Source organism: Clavelina lepadiformis, chromosome 2, assembly GCF_947623445.1.
Source record: "Clavelina lepadiformis chromosome 2, kaClaLepa1.1, whole genome shotgun sequence".
Lineage (NCBI taxonomy): Eukaryota > Metazoa > Chordata > Ascidiacea > Aplousobranchia > Clavelinidae > Clavelina > Clavelina lepadiformis.
The window spans coordinates 19,195,833-19,212,908 of NC_135241.1; the positions used below are offsets into that span (position 1 = coordinate 19,195,833).

At 35.8% G+C, this 17,076-nt stretch overlaps 2 protein-coding genes across 10 annotated transcripts; both read right to left on the minus strand.

Annotated features, from left to right (window-relative positions):
- Positions 1-1,333: 1,333 nt before the first annotated feature.
- On the minus strand, positions 1,334-3,344 carry LOC143446780 (glutathione S-transferase 4-like). The gene is made up of 4 exons (XM_076946579.1): positions 2,445-3,344; positions 2,106-2,247; positions 1,808-1,943; positions 1,334-1,734 (listed from the first exon to the last, which is right to left on the minus strand). The coding sequence occupies exons 1-4, from the start codon at positions 2,642-2,644 to the stop codon at positions 1,556-1,558; spliced, it is 657 nt and encodes a 218-aa protein (XP_076802694.1). The 5' UTR covers positions 2,645-3,344; the 3' UTR covers positions 1,334-1,555.
- A 1,422-nt stretch (positions 3,345-4,766) lies between these two features.
- LOC143446779 (trehalase-like) lies at positions 4,767-16,423 on the minus strand. 9 transcript variants are annotated; one of them, XM_076946571.1, is made up of 17 exons: positions 16,301-16,423; positions 15,702-15,744; positions 13,572-13,637; positions 12,431-12,522; positions 9,694-9,794; positions 9,454-9,598; positions 9,109-9,297; positions 8,817-9,007; positions 8,504-8,683; positions 7,643-7,717; positions 7,342-7,467; positions 6,967-7,096; positions 6,570-6,669; positions 6,376-6,471; positions 5,908-6,036; positions 5,629-5,752; positions 4,768-5,525 (listed from the first exon to the last, which is right to left on the minus strand). In XM_076946571.1, the coding sequence occupies exons 4-17, from the start codon at positions 12,505-12,507 to the stop codon at positions 5,374-5,376; spliced, it is 1,815 nt and encodes a 604-aa protein (XP_076802686.1). In that variant the 5' UTR covers positions 12,508-12,522; positions 13,572-13,637; positions 15,702-15,744; positions 16,301-16,423; the 3' UTR covers positions 4,768-5,373. The 9 variants fall into 9 exon arrangements, with proteins under 9 accessions (XP_076802693.1, XP_076802689.1, XP_076802688.1 ...); XM_076946570.1 differs by having other exon boundaries at positions 15,621-15,744; XM_076946578.1 differs by lacking the exon at positions 16,301-16,423 and having other exon boundaries at positions 4,767-5,525; positions 15,621-15,727.
- Between the last annotated feature and the right edge of the window lie 653 nt (positions 16,424-17,076).

The window sequence follows — 17,076 nt, forward strand, 5'->3', positions numbered from 1 at the left end:
TCAACAAGCAAACATTGTAGTGAAGTGGGTCAACCTTACAAATTAAGGTATCATATATTCACTTTTCATTACACGTTCATTGGTTTCTCGTAAAAGCCTTGTACAAAACACAAGCGTCTTGCTGCCTCGCAAGGCAAACTAGTAGTTTAGTCTCAGTCTTTCTCTGTATTTGTTACACAGAAAATCGCCTATGAAGGGCGAAGGCCCCTTAACAAAATATTTTATAAAATTTTGTTATGCAGACTGTGATTGGCCAAAAGTAAAGCTTTAAAAGAAGCTGTATAATAAACTTTCTGCTGTTGCCTTGTTGTCAAGAATGGTAACACAATGTAAGTTGGAATATAACTGTTTAAACAGAACAAGGTAAAAACCTAGTACATGAAGCTATAGGTTATTTAAATCACGGTGAAAGACTTTAATTGTACCGTGCGTTTTTCTGGTGCTTATTGTATACACATACATGCGTCCATATACAGCCGATTACACTTCATTCAGTCTCATTGCAAAGCTACCAATACTCGAAAAACCTGTATTTTATTATTTTTATGCATTGAAAAGACATCTTTCTCATGATTCATTCGTAACCGAATTCTGGGTATTGTCATTTGCATTGTTCGAGGCTCCGCTTCAATCAACCGTTAAGTCGATTTTCGGGAAACCTATACCGTTAACAGAACAATTAAAGCTGCAATCTTTCATCAGTTGCTTGACACTTAACACACCTTAAGTTTGAAGCGTTCTTTGTGAGTGCTAATGCAAACAGAGAGTTGTTGATACGTCGATTGAATAGGCCTACGTGCCGTAAAAACGGTTTTCAATTTATTTAATTTACCACTTTTAAACAAAAAGACGAAGCATTTTGCTGGAAACTGTTTGTCAGATCAGACTTTGCGAAAATTTCAAGAACAATCAGGTAAACTAAAAAATTTTTTACACGGTTTCCTCAGTTTTGCTTTATAATAAGTTAAAAAAGCTGAGCAAAACATAGCTGCTGTATTTATACGAGCCTTTTGCATTTACTTGTCAGAGTGCATTTCAGTTGCAGGCATTGCATTCTTCAGACTAAGTCACCCCTACCTGTCAGCTTTAGCCAAAACTGATTACGTTTTAAAAAAATAAAGAAGAAAAGCAAAACTGTAAGATCCAGTCCAGGTAAACACAACGCATTAACAGGTACCTATGTGAAGAGGTTATCTCGGAGGCATCGCTTACATTGCATGTGAAAAACGCGACTTTTTACCCTACAGATCAAACAACAGAAACTCAATTCTTAACTCCATTTTTGCTTCATCATAACGATTGGTATGTAGTTTATAGATACAGAACACACAAGTTTCTTCCGAGTCTGTGTATTTACTTTTAAGAATGAATTAAGAAAACTGGCCCCAAATATTGTATATATATTTTCAATAAGTTATAAAAATTGAGTTAACGACACTGTAAGAGATTTTACCACAAAAAAACAACATCTCCAAGTGTAACAAACATAGCATTGCGGTATACGATTTACATGTAAAGTATATCTAAGAACAAAGTTCTGTTTCAATAAAGCACTTCACTTTTTCAAAGCATTCTGGTACATTTCTTTCATTTTAGTCAAGCCTTCCTTATTGCTCTCATCAAAATACGGCAAAGCCTTAATCTTCGCCAGCCATGCAGTTGTTTTGGGGTAATCCTTGAAGTCATCGTAGCCAGGAAGATCAAGCATTAGCAGGGGAGAGGCCATAAAGAAGTCTAAAGGAAAACGCAGGACATATGAAAAGGTTAACCCTACATATACCACTGTTGATTAAAAGCGCTTACAAACCTGCTAGCGTTAAACCATCACTGGCGATGTAGCCAGTTTTGGAGAGATATCCTTCGTATAAATCAAGTGCCTTCTTGACTTCCCCTATTTTTTCTTCAACTGGTTTCTCACCTCTAAAAAGTACGCCTCCAACGTTCTACACAAATATGGTAAATACGTAACAAAATGTACGAATGTTATTACATTATCAAACAATAATATCGTCACGGATCTATGTTAGGCTCAATCGTTAAACACAAACCATAAACCCAAATATCGATGGAATTTACACTATGCAGCCAGTCGGTGATATACTTACAATGTAGGCCATCATCATGTCGTTTGTATTTTCACTGACATAGAGAATTTGATCGACCTGCCCTCTTTGTTTGGGATCGGTTGGGTAGAGTCGGTTGTCGCCCTTCTCGTATTGGTTACACAAGTAGGAGCAAATTGCACGACTGAATATAAAAATAAATTCAAATCATACTAAATTGAAATCAAACAGAAGCTTAACTGAAAATGAACAGAAATTAAACTGAAACTAAAGTTATTGATTTTTTGTTCTTAGCTTTATTTACACGCGGATACAGTCGTAAAACATATCGACAGTGAAAACACTTGCTGCCGAATCGAGTACATACCCATTCTTTCTTACCTTTCAGCTATGACGTAATTGTCATCTGAGAGACACGGCACTTTTCCTCTGGAGTTAATTTTGAGAAATTCCGGTTTCTTATGTTCCCCTTCAAACAAGTTGACAATAACTTCTTCGTAATCAAGACCCAAGGCCTTCAGGGTCATTACGACCATTCGACTTGGAGGTGACTGATGTATGTAGTAAAGCTTGAGCACCATTTTTGATAGATCCAGGGATAATTTGTTGATTAAAATTAAGGTTGTAGCGTTGTACGCCTAACCGTTGTCTTTATTTAAAAAATAGCAAAATGTAGCTGTAATGTTGCGAGTAATGTTGGACTAACTGCTAGCAAACTGAACTATAAGAAGCATGACACGAACCATTTTCTTTTTAAAAGTGCCCATTCAAGAAAGAAACAGTCGACCGTGACCAAAAACTTTTTCGTATCAGCATGACTTGCAAAATTGGCGACCGGATCAACTTACCAACAACGTGCCACCTATCGGCCCGATACGTATGAGTCACAATGACAAAGCATTTTGCCTCGAAGGTAAGTTGAGTTGCATACGCTAGTATTTTCGTGAGAGCGGAGTTGCGCATGGTTGACTTGCATTCAATCTTCCGTGTTTTCGCCAATCGATCAAAAAACTTAAGCGTAAACTCTAACCTTCGCTAACTTTTTAGACATAATTTTGCAAAATGCACGTTACATGTTTCGTCATCATGGTCACAAGACATATTTCTTCAAGGGCCAAAACGTTTTGCAGTTGTTTTGAACATTTAATTGCTAACTTTTGCGACACGTTGCTCCAAAATCATGCCCAGCCGTGAACGAAAACCAACCTATAAATTGCCTTTACATTGAGTTAATTACTCTCTTGTTTCTTGCGTCAACTTCCAACCAACCAACCGACGCTACGGTCTCTTGCAGCGACACTGACTTGATTACCTGCTTGTTCTTCAGGCACTATTTGCCCAACGGTTTACCGTTCCGCTTGGATAAGTTCACAATAAAAAAGATGCTCTCTCAAAAATCTTGCGTGCTGTAGTTGGTGGTGGCTTTCCATTCGTGTTACAGTGCCAAAAGAATATATTTTGTTGATAGCTTGCTTCATTTTGGTTTTAACGTAACAAAATTTTTTAAATGTTTTTTTCTTTAAATAAGTATAGTTCATACAGACCGGCTCTTGAGAACGTGATTTTGCTTTGTGAATGACGATCAGTCAGAGCTATTTCATTCCGATTACGACTTTGCAGTTTGCACAAGTATGCAGCTATCGCTTGACTGCACATCACAACAAATTCAGTTATAAGCCACTATACCAAACTAAAGCCAACTTTTATTATCATAAGCTTAACCTTTGCGCTAAAATGTTATCTCCGTCGACTATAGTCGGTATCTGTCCTAACGGGTTTATTGCGAGGTATTCCGCTTTGCAATGGTCCCCTTTCCATAAATCAATGACCAGTTCATCATATTTTAAAACCAGGTGCTTAAGCGTCATATTTTAAAACCTGGTGCTTAAGCGTCATAACCACTGGCCTGCATCCAAATAATAAAGCTTGAGCCCCATAATCTTCAAGACTTTTTGTAATGAAAATTCCTTTGTAAACTCGCCTCATTTTATATTAATTATTTCTTGTGTTTTGTTTCTGCTTCGAGCATTTCTTAGTCGTAGACTACGACTACTTCACGGTTTGTATTGTGACAAACGAACATCTTTTGAGCTGTGAGGTTGTGTTGCTTTGCTTATCCTTATTCTATTATTTCAGATGAATGATTTTACGTTTACAGTACTTTTTTCTTAAAATGTATGATAAGCGAGCTATGAGGCGAAATAAGGGTTCGGATATGAGCTTTTTTTTTCCTGCACATAGGTCAGGCCTGCGCTGCATGACTCTGCGAACGGAAAAACGTGCGAGACATTTTCTACCTGCTGCTTTAGCTTTACAAACAAATTCGTCTTGTCGGTCTATTTTAAAATAACTTCGTTTGAATACAGCTGATTTGGAAAAACCTATCTGAGGTCTCTAAAACATATTACAAACCTATTACATCGCATACAACAAATATCACGAAGAAAACAAAAGATACAATTTCTCTAATTAGATAGAACTGTGGTAAAATTCGTGGAAGAGTTATTCGAAATACATGATGCAGATCGTAAACAAAGCTTTGAATGCAAATCCTATACTATAAAAATACTTCACGACGCATCTATTCTATACGTAGAAGGACATTACAAAGAACTAAGTTTAAGTTTCAAAATAAACGTATGTCTGCAGAGGTTGTTGCACTGTTCATCAGTTTTAACTTATGTTATTTGGACTTAATTTGCCCGCTGAATTAATGATCTGACTCCGTGGTTGCGTGCGGTTAGAATTCTCTAACCTCTTGCTAGCCGAAAGCTCTTACGATATTACAGATACAGTTTATCAGAAACGGTCCTTTATTGTAGGAACTGTACAGGTTCCGAATATTACACACAATCACAAACTTAGTATTCACCATTTAAAACAGGTCTAAAGAATTGCAATTAACACGACTAACGTAGTACGTTCGTACAATTCTGTATCTCTCCGTCTGAGCGGTTACTCGCGTAGAAGTTTGAGCTTATAACAGCGTGGAGCGGTGTGAGCGGAAATATCCGACACAAAATACACGAACATTTCAGAATGTGCGAGCGATCAAAATAAGCGTTGGCAATGGGGATTACATTCAGTTAAAACTAGGATGTTATGAAATCACCTGGTAACGTACTAAACGGCGTTTTCACATGAAGTTATTTAGAGAAAGTTTCCAAATATTAAACGACAATTGCAGTGTTATCAATAAACAATACTTCAATAAATAACTGGCGAACACTTTCCCAAGAATGATATAATGGTATTAAAAATGCCACCCAGGCCACTACATGTCTACTTGACAACTGAATGATAAAGTCCATCAAAATGCAGAGAAAAACAAGAATAAAAGGCCAAGAAACAGCATGCCTTGCAATGAGAAAGATGGCGAAAATATCGTAGCAGCAGCCCCAGTTGTTGTTTCAGGATTTCCAGGCAAAGCAGTAGGTCCTACTGTGGCGTTAAGGTCAGCGGCTGTCAAAAATAATTAAAAACTGATCTATAGATTTACACTGCGATCACGAAAAACAATATACAGTACATAATTCAAGTCAGTAAATTGAGAAACCAACAATACCTGTGATACGGGATCCGTATTGATGTAGAAACGAAAGGACTACGCCGTTTGTCCACCCAAAGCCTATCTGGACATCATATTCACCACCGCTTCCAGGAACACCATCAGATCGAGTCACGTCATACTGCAATGGTGTCAGACATCAATCATTTGGATTAATTAGCGTAAAAATACCGCATGCTTGGCATGCTCAATCAGCAGCTTAAATATCTTATGTAGAACTTAGAAGGTACTCTAACAAAATGCATGAAATATAAAACTGTCCGACTAACACCTCACCTTTTCAAACATGGCGTTAGTTTCTACATACGCCTTGTGATTTGTCCTTGTCCATTTCTGAGCTTGTTTGAAAGCTTCTTCGTGCAGCACTGCATCAGAACTACTTTCCAAACCTTCAATGATCATGTGCTACGAAATAAATACTCCAAATTATGCGATTATTTGTGTTTTACAAATATAGTTTGCTGCTAAGAGCAAACCATGGTATACTTCTACACACTATATGATATCATAATCATTAGAAAAAACACACATCTATTTATTTAGGCTTAACCAAGCGATAAAAATTATAAGCTATAATTATGCAATTAATGTAAATACTTTTTAAACAAATTGCACTGACATTATATGAAATCAAAAATACTTTAATGAATAGTAACGCTTTTTGGTAATGACTACCATGTGCGTTGTTAACATTGAAATTTACTTGTATTTTGTATAAATTGAGTAAAATTAAAATTCACTTACCACCAGAGGAGGCCAAGCATTTGGAAAATCCCATTGTTGACCAGTGCCTTCTAGGGAAGTAGGTATGCCCCCAGGATAAGACAACACACCGGTATTCTGCAATTTTATACATGAACACGCCACACCCACTTTGATAATAATCCCTAACAAATCGTTACATTAAGCTTCTGTAATTAGACATCAAACCAATTTGCCTGCATATATGAAAACATCTTCTTTTCCCTTGAGTTGACGTCAACTGTTGCAGGAAAACATTTTGTCCACAAAGGATTCATGTTTGATGCAAAGTAACGTCTATGTCAAGAAAAAGATAAACAAAATTATTTGTTTTTAATTCCAACTTTGGCGCATGCAAAATTCTTCCGATAGGAAATATAGGAAAACTGACAGCAGTAGAAAATATTTGATACTCTGGAAAACATCTGGTAATAAAGTAATGGCAAATATGAGAAATTAACTGCATAAACAGATCTGTTTTGCACTCAAGTTATAACAAACCACCACAAAACTTAACGGCAGCAAAACAACAAAATGTGTAATCAACATCACAGAAGGATGAGTGTAAATCTAACATTTGACACAAGATTTTACTTGTTTTGTTGGCCAGTAGATATAACAAGGTCATAATACGTTCCATCCTCATCATTCCAGAGAACACTCTCAATGGCTTCAGCTCTTCGATTGTAATACGCACGATATTGTGAAGCTAAACTTATGTTACCTGATTAAAACATCTTTTAAGTATGATCTGCCCATACTTATGGATGTATAAACGTCTTAGCTATATAACTCTGTTTTTAGAAAGAAAAGGAAATAAAAATAAGCAAGTAAATATATTGAAGAAAAATACAGATGTCCAAGAAATTTCGTTTTATCAAACTCAGTATTGCAGAAAGCTAGTGAAAAATGATTTGGATATACACTGTTAACACTTAACAGGAAAACATTTGACAAAAAATATAATACCAAGAATGTCATGAAATTCAGCGAGATATCGCTCATTCAAAGCTAAAATACTGTTCAAATCAACCGGAATAATATCTCTTGTTCTCAGCTGCAACAAGACATTGGTCTCAGTTGAAAAGTTTGTTCCTGCAAAAGCACACATAACAAAAAATTGAACAACCCTAATGAAAGTTGATACAATTTAGCTTATGTTTATTTAGTAAGAATTCATTTTATTCAGATGGAATAAAACACAATTGAACGAGACAAAGCTAATTGAATAATATTCTTCTTGGCATCATGTCTCAGCCTACAAACTCACCAGCCCATCGACTTGAGAAATCCCAACCTGACTCACAGGCGGATGTGATATGCTTCATCAGGGCCCGCCCGTCTTCTACATAACAATACAAAGGCTATCTTACAAAACCAAAACACACCTAAAAGAGTCACAAACACTGAGGCTTTAGCTTCGTCATTGGGAAATATCGTCTAATTAATGAATCGCATAAGCATTCACGCTTGATGGCGGAGACAGCCGGGGGAAGTATTGAGCTTCATTTCCTGTACAGCCACTTAGCTTTCCTGTAAACCTTGGATGCTGTGAACAATGAGCAATGGAGTGGTCATCAGTGAAATGGAAATAAAACATCAAAGGAAGTGGGATGCTGTAATGCTAACTGGTTACTGTTAGTCCATTCTATGGTAGATGAAAGGAATAAATTCAAGGTGGTAAAGGTCAACAACCAAGATGGTGGAAAGCAACCTTCGGATAAGTTTATAGCGATTGTTCAAGATAATTACACTTTCATGGAAATGATATAGACTATAGAGCTTTATTGCCTCGACGACAACATACGCTTGGCGACGAAGACAAATTGTGACTATCAATTGATTCTAATCGATAGGCCACCCCAAACATCCCCCTCATAAGCACTTTTGTGACAACTGCCTCCCCAAATCCAAAAACCTAGCTCTGCCACTATTTGTGCCATTAGCTTGAGCAAATTTTCTACTCACAGCTTGTATTTAAACGAAAAATTTATTTGATAAGAATAGTATTCTCCAGTTAAATTTTAATCTAAGGCAATCACAAGTGACTTAATCACTGTTGAACATTCTGCTAATCTTTGTTTAACAATGCGTTAGTATGTTCAATGGTCATATTTAATACGTAGTTAACCTGTTGAAAGTTGCTCTATCAGTTTTTTATCTTCTCTATATGATTCTGGTCTTGGCTGGTTAACATCGGAAGCATAAAAATTTAAAGTATGTGAGCCAAATTGAACAGTTCGACTTTCCATCCAGAAATGGTACTCCTTCTCTATGACAGGAAGGGCATTTTGCAAAAGCTCCTTATCACCTACATCGAAAATGCTGTAAATGATGTGGGTACTTAACAGTAAAATTTGTTAAAAGCTTAACCAAACGCTGGACAGAGTCTTTCAAGCAAAACGTTTTTGAGGTATGTAAAAATGTACACAACATAATCCAACCTGTAGCACTGAAGTAATCATAAATCATAGGTATCAACATGGGTGGTTGGCTGCGTCTCTCATAATAGATTCTTCCCCCATTTGGTACAAATCCATACTTTTCAACAACTGCCAAGTAATTTTTTAACATTCCCTTCACAGTTGATGTCATTTCACAAAGTAGAAGGCCACGTATTACCCAATATGAATCCCTAAATCACAAAGAAAAGAAGGCTTACTGACTTTTTTAGTTCATGTCGTATCAGTTTTATTTTTGATAGGTTGTGCAAGAAAAATATGCAAAGCTTTTTACCAGTAATAAAATTCCCGAAATCTTCCACCAGGTACTACAACTGGATTGTCAACAGGAATGATGCTGTACAATGATGGATTTTCTTTAACATCTTCAACCATTTTTCGGCCAAGAATTTTCCAAAGCCCATTGAGATTACTTGCCCACTTGCGAAGATCAATATCAGCAATTTTATGAAGAAAATTCGGACTACAATTAAAAATAAAATTATTTAACATGCTAAACTACTATAACATACTACAAGAGCCTTTCCAGTAATCAAAAGTACAAAAATGATAAAATGTGTACTAAGACATCAAAAATAACTTAACCAAACTAAATGTTAAAAAGGTTAGATTTATCTGCCTTGATGTCCAGTCATCAGGGGTCCATTCTCCAAACTCAGAGCCAGGAGGTGAAAATTGGTTTTTTACAAACTGCAACATTTGTTCCATAGGAATGTGACCATCGTTTATGTTATAAAGTTTCTGAAATTCAGCTAGGACCACATCTAAAAACATTGCATCTATTATTACATAAAATTGAATTGGACGACCATTTGCAAAGTGACCAAAAGGTAATAGTGATTGTAAACAATACACTTACCGGGCTCATTCTTCAATTTCATGTCAACAAATGATTTTGAATCATTATAAATATAAGCACTTTGGGCAGCATCCAAGAGATTTCCCTGGCAGAATATTTCACTAAAATGAGAATTAGCCATAATAAGTGAAAAAAATCAGGGATAATTTTATTTTTGTCAAGAATTCAGGGTGTTAAAGAATTATGTCCAAAGATGTCATTAGTTTCTGCATACCACCTTAAAAGCAAAAACACTGTACACTTACAGTAAACTGAACAGCAATAAACAAAAATGTCTAACTTAGGGATGGGACAAAAACGTAATTACCTGGGCTCGCCGAAGCCGGGTAATAGCTAGAAAGACTCGCGCAATTTCGAGTACTCGTCATAACATAACACGATGTTTTTGAGTGCATACGCAAGGAGGTTTAACACTGATTACGCGTGTACCACACGCCATACGCACACTGAACGCAGTTATTGAGCAGCAACATTAAGTATTACCTGTCATCAACTTGCCTACTCCAAATGTAAATTCTTAAATTTTTTTGCGAAAACTTCATACCTTAGCAACCGCTCTTTTATTAATATCCGATATAAAATTAATCCATATCGAAGATTAAGCCCGTCCACATTAAGCGAGGTCCCAATTTACTACATTTGTTGCTATTGTAGAATACCCGATTTATACACCAAAAACCTCAGGTTTGAAGTCTATTTTCCAAGCACAATCGCGTAAAACTAAGCGCAAAGACGACGTAATGAAGGCTTTCAGTAACGTTTGCTTTGTTAAATGCAGCCAAGCGTATGTTTCTTCAAACTGTCTTTCGCTTTTTCTTTTTGGAAGCAAACTGGTCCAAGTGTAGCATAACAAGCTCAATTATGAAAGAGTTGACCGCTTTTTCCAAATCGTCCAGAATATTATTTTCCAAATCGTCCCTAATTGTACCGTGACGTAGGCTAACTGCGGCAGAACTAACTTTCCGACTTTGATTTCAACCACAGTAAGCCGACAGTATATTTTGTTTTCGTGTCTTTAGAATAATAAAACAATTTACGCAATGTTTTTGTATATAATGTAAAAATTGTTGCTGACGTACATTATACCTTAGGTTGAATGACAGTACTGAACATATACGATATACCAACTTCTAAACAACTCAAGATACGAAAGTTCTTATGGAACGAAAGTTGGGGAGTTACTGTAACGAAAATCAACAGAACAAGTACCGTAGGCCCTGTATTAGGGCGTATAAACCCCCCTTTTTGACGAAAATAATGGGCCAAAAAACGAGAAGGGGCTTATACGCCCGACCAAAAATCTGGAAAAAAAGAGTGTCTATTTCACCATAAGTAGGTCACGCAACCTGTCTTTGAAGATAGGCAGTTAGGAGAATGGGCATGCAAAAAGTCGATTTTAGCTAGGTTTTATTGGAGTTAGATTACATGGTAGATTTAGGTTACTATGTTATAGCATTTAAGTTAGGTTAACAAGAAACTGTGAAAATAGCTTTGAACGCACGATTTTTTTCGGTGAAATGGCTGCAGCGAAAAGAAGTTGTCTCATCGGCAGATTCCGTTCGTGCGATAAACAAACCACACGTGATCATCTTTAAACAACAAAATTAAAGAATTTTGCACTTGAAGTAATGGTTCAAGTCTGTTGACTTGTTGTTGAAAATCATGAGCGTCGACGTACCGGTAATTGACATGGTTTCAGGCTGACATTCAACTGCCGTTATTAACGTCATTGCAATCATAGCCTACTTATATCTTATCACGGTTTTATTACGTTGTCAATTCTGATGAAAGTCATTCAACTACACCATTTGTCATCAATATTTTTATACACAGATTTTCGAAATATATGAAAAATTTCGATATTCATATGCAGTACTGTATTTCAATTACAACTTTGAAATTTCCTATTTTGAAATATGAGATTTTCGTACAACGAAAAGAATGAGATGGATGTTATGGTTTACCATTGACACTTAAAGTGTTTCACACAGTTGACTTGTCGACCATGTTTCAAAACGATCGCTTTAATATAAATAATGCCTCGGCGGGAATGCGATAAAAAGTAAAATGAGACATGCCTTGAGCTTTTTCTTTTGCGATTATTGTCGAATATTAATATTTACTATTGCATGGAACCCTTTTGCAGAGGTAACAAATGAGTACCGTCCATGCACACAATTTCGATGACGTTCAAGTAGTGGTAAACAGTCATCTTCTCAGTAACACATAACGTTAGTAGCAGAAGAAAAACGCGAGGGGGCTTATACGCCGGTATATACGTTATAAGTTATGTGGTAAGATTGTTGACGCATATTATTACTACAATAAAATATTAATTATATTAATTAGAATACAATGAAATTGAGTAGGCATAACTTCTTCACGATAAGGCTGGGAAGTTAGCTGATTTTCTTTAGCCGTTAGGTGGCATATACCTAGTCACTAACTGCTAAATCATATTGTTAATTGCATGCAAAAGTAATAGTTATTCTTAACAATTAGGATGAATTTTATTGTATTAGCAAAGTATATCAAGTTAGACTCTAAAGTTTATCGTAGAAATATTCAAGCATTAAATTGATTTAAAGGTTTTTTTTGGATGAACATACATTAATAGGTAGACAGGCGCCACTTACATCAATGGCATTCATTAAAGATATTGTTAATGTATTTTGGATAATACAGTACTCTATTTCATGCCGAAAAGTGCATTGCATTCTTATATTGAAATGAATACCTGTCACATGCCGGTACTGATTGTTGAAGTATTCTGGAGGAAGTTAGTATCGCAAACACTACAGGAATATTCATCATCTTTTTTAAAGATGCCTGTAAAAAAAGAAATCAAAACTATTGCTTCCAGTCAAACCCAAAAACTCGGCCATCAGAAAAAGTGATTGCTAGCGCTAACCTACCAACAATACTATCTCTCACAACTTGAACACTAATTATTAAAAAACACCTGCACTTGAGAAATGAATATCAACTACAATACTATGGTAGACCTACCGAGATAATTATGTTTCGTCTCACCTTCTAAGTTAAAGAAAACCTAATCTGTTATTCACAGGCACTAAAAGAATGTTTACAAACCACGTTTGCTTAAGATCCTGTGCTACTTGTCATAGCTAACCCTTATTCCTGACAAATTCTTGTGCAGATCTGTGATATTGTAGTTAATTTCACAACTAAATGGTGATGCATTGAGTGAGTGTTACTTTTAAACGCTGTGCTATTTTTTGGACCTTGTTCAGGGAGAGTTCCCTTTAAATTACTTCCAGATTGCAGATGCCAGTTACCACAAGGCACATTGCGTTTCTCTCTGATTTCAGACTAGTTATATAGTGATATTGAAAGAATCTCTTTGGAGTGTCTCTGTGTCTCTAAAAGCAGTGTTCACTTTGATATGAGCCAAAAGTACAACAACAGCATTGTTTGCTCAATAAACGAACGAAAATGCTTAACTAATAAATCAACAAACATTCTTCTAAATTATACACCAGGAAAGTAGGCTTAACCTGTCACAAATTCTGTCATAAAGTTATCTGACTTGCATTAAAACAAACATCATAAACTCATACCATTAAGCTATGTACAACCAAATTAGGCAAATAATGCCACGCACGTCTTTTTTTGATAGCGATTCTGCCGGAAACAAAAAATAGCATGTCAACAGTGAAAAGAACAAAACACTTTTATCACCTAATCTTGTCCCTCGAATTACAATTATTCGCAAAAAACTTGCATTTGAAATATAATTTCAAGTATATAAATATATACCCATAAAACTACACTATGTAAATATATACCTATTTCATTTAAGAAAAAATATCTGATAAGTAGTATTTGAGTTCTAGTCTGTTGCAAGGAATACTCACCAGAGGGCACCAAAGTTTTCCACTTGAAGAAATATTTCTTATGCATAGTAGCTGACATACATAGACCTGAGATTTTTTATAAGAACACAAAGAGAAATGTTACTCAGGAAATGAAGTATGTCTTAAATATCAATAGTTACATTACATAATTTTTATTTCAGCATAGAAAAACTAAGAGTTGATTTAATTAACTTGATTAGAAAAGCTTTTATCGTACTGGTAGTTTTTACAGTTTGTTTGCAACATTATTTTCAGTATATATACCAATTACAAACACTATGCACAATATAAACAAGTTCTTTGCACACATTTCGATTGACAAGTCCCTTGAGTGATTTATGTCATAACCCTCATGTATGTCCTGATTTTGTCAAGATAAAGTTTCTTTGAGTTTGAATAATGTTTGCGAATGTAAAATACTTCCAGGTCGGACATGCACGCAGTGATTGCACTTTAATGCATTTATCATTTTCACTGTGATAGAAATTTCCAACCACGCGACACAAAGTATGTTCCATTATTTCGTCATTGTCACAGCCCAATAGACCAAGACTGACATGCTTTTTAGAGTTTGTTTCAGCTGAATAGAGTCGTGCATTGCTTCCATCATGGGGATTATATTGCTCCAACCAACCAACTACCATAACCAGTTGCCCATTGGGTAAATCTGAGGTAAGCTCAGAGACATGAAATATTTTCATTTGTTCCATTTGAAGGTTAACGTACACTATATAGCATGCTAGGCTATTTCTAAACATTTGACAAAAATCAATGTTGTGGAAAAACACTACTAGTTAAAATAGCAAACAAGCTTTTGCTAAAACAAATAAAGTAAAAGCTTAGTAATGAACTGGCTAAATTACTTTGAGTTACCTAACGTTCTAAATCATTCAAAATGGGTAAAATTGCCAGTAATTAATTATGAAAATGTGACTGAGGTATGGTGAACTCTGAGTGCCATCCTGAGTCTTATAAAAAAATAGCAAAAAGCAAAATGAAATTAAACCTTAAACGATTTTTGAAATAAAATGAATATTAAAATCTAAGTAAAATAAAGTAAACCAAGTAAAATAAAAAACTCAAAACAAAATTAATATAAAATTGAAATCAAAAACAAAATATTTTCAAAATAAAATGAAACACTAAAAAAAACATTGAAGTTAAAATCCAAAATACAATCAAAAGACAAGTACGTTGATAATTACATACTTTGCAGTTGGAACAAAGTCTAAAAAATCTGACTCTGTTTAGTGATCCTGGTGGACAGTTCTAAATATTATATACAGTCGACTCCGCTTAATTCGGACACTTTGGTTCCGCTCACTTTTGGCCGAATTAAGCGGAGAAACGGCTTTGTCCGAATTAAGCGGAAAATCAATTGTTCGTGTCATGGTCATGCATAAAGGCAAAAAACGCATTTAAAATACTGTACTGTTGCGTAATAAATGAATTGCAGCTGCGCTATACTGCAGTAACTGGCACTGATCGCATAAAACGTCTTCGTTTACTTTAGTGAGCAATTTCACTTTTTGTGCTAAACTTTTCTGTACAATTTTGTCCTACAAGATGGACGCAATTGTACCGAAGTAAAAGCGACTATGAAGCTGGCACGACGTTATATGAATTCATTGTCGATTGTTACTGCATGAATCGTCATTGTTTCACCATAATCACTCATAATGCAATTGAATCTTGTCTTAAAACGAACGAAGTACTGTTTATTGTGTCATAACCTAACGATGGAATTGCGAACCTGTGTCCGAATTAAGCGGAGAATTGTCCGAATTAACAGGAGTTTTTTACGTTCAATTTTTACTTTTGTTCCGTTCCCGAGCATTTTGGCCGAATAAAGCGGTTGTCCGGGTTATCCGGTGTCCGAATTAAGCGGATTCGACTGTATAAAGAAAAAAAACATAAAATAAAAAATGTGTGACAATCGGAACTTGCACAATGGCTTGCTCGGTAACCAGAGCTCGAGAGATGAGAAATCATAGCTGGGTTTAAGTCATACAGAAACTTTTCTCAGTCTAAGGGTAAAGATTATCATACCACACAATAGCTACCAGTTATATCGGTATATTTTTTAATGGTGGTTTCCGTGCAATTTTTTTCTCCTTTTTGTCCTCCCACCTTTGTTTGCTCTCGTTGTTTGTTTTTTCTTTTTCCTCAAATACTGTAAAACAATGGACTTATACCCAGATTAGCCTATTTTATTTAGGCCACACATCTGGTACCTTGATAAATAGACATAAGAATAAACTGTAAAAACACGAAAAATATCATATCATCAGCAGAAGCGCAGGTCTAGTGCAGAAGTGCACAACCAAATGACGTTACAATTGGAGTAGCTGGGATCCGAGGCATAACGTAGCTATCTGGTGCATAAAATGGGTCAAAAAGCTACTTTGTAAGCTAAGTAATTCCCAAACAAAGACATATTTTGCACATTCGCACATACCGGTCCACACTTTTTGTTGCTTACTGGTGGACACCAGTCTTTGAAAATTACGCTGTCCGGTGCAAAAAAAATTCATACATTCTATACCTGTCTGGTTGTGCACTTCTACACAAGACCCATCGACACGTTATCGTATCGTTGTTTCTTTCAATACTTAGTTTTATAACTAGGCTATAGGCCTAGCATGTTGAAAGTAACAAAAAAACGAAAGCAAAGGAAGGAAGGAGAGGAGAAAAATACTTGTACCAAAACCGCTATTGAAAAGGCTTACCGATTTCACTTTGTAAGGATATCACTGCTAACCCCATATAATACCATCATGTTCAGACAAGCAACTCTTGAGTCTCTAGCAGCCCTTTCAGTCTCCTGTCTACCATCCATGGCATGTAAACATAACACGGAAATACCCTAACTTGCTACACATGGTACTGAATGTAGTTATAGACATCCTATAAGGAAACAAAATATGTATGAATGTTGCCTGTCAAAATCTTTATCCTCCAACTGAGCTGGACTGTTGAAAGTCTCTTACTCTCTTGAGCAGAACCGGAGGAAGGGGCCCCCGTATACCCCCAACGGGTTGTGCCCCATCGTAAAACAAAACCCCCAAATCTGGCTGAAGATTTAAGTTTATGCATATAAATAACCAAAACGGAACTGATACTTCCTCTTTCAACATTCCTATTTATCTATCGTAATGACATAGAGGTGATGTGACAGCAATAAACCATAAACATCTTAGAAATATGCTGGTCACAGCTATTCTGTTGTTTTGCTTTCAAATTAGTCCTTATTATTTCTATACAGCTCTGTTCATCATGTTTATTCACAATGATGTTGGTCTAAGCTAATTTGGTATGAGCACTGCATAAGTTGCTTTGTGGACAGCGGGTTTATTGCCTGCAACATCTCTATTTTTCACTAGTCATAATCTAATTTTCTTTATATCTTGTTTGACTTGAATTTTGCAGTAACTATTTCAACGGTATCTGTTTACCGAAGTTACTTTCGCTGCGTGGTTTATGAGTCTCATTTTGGATGAAGGAA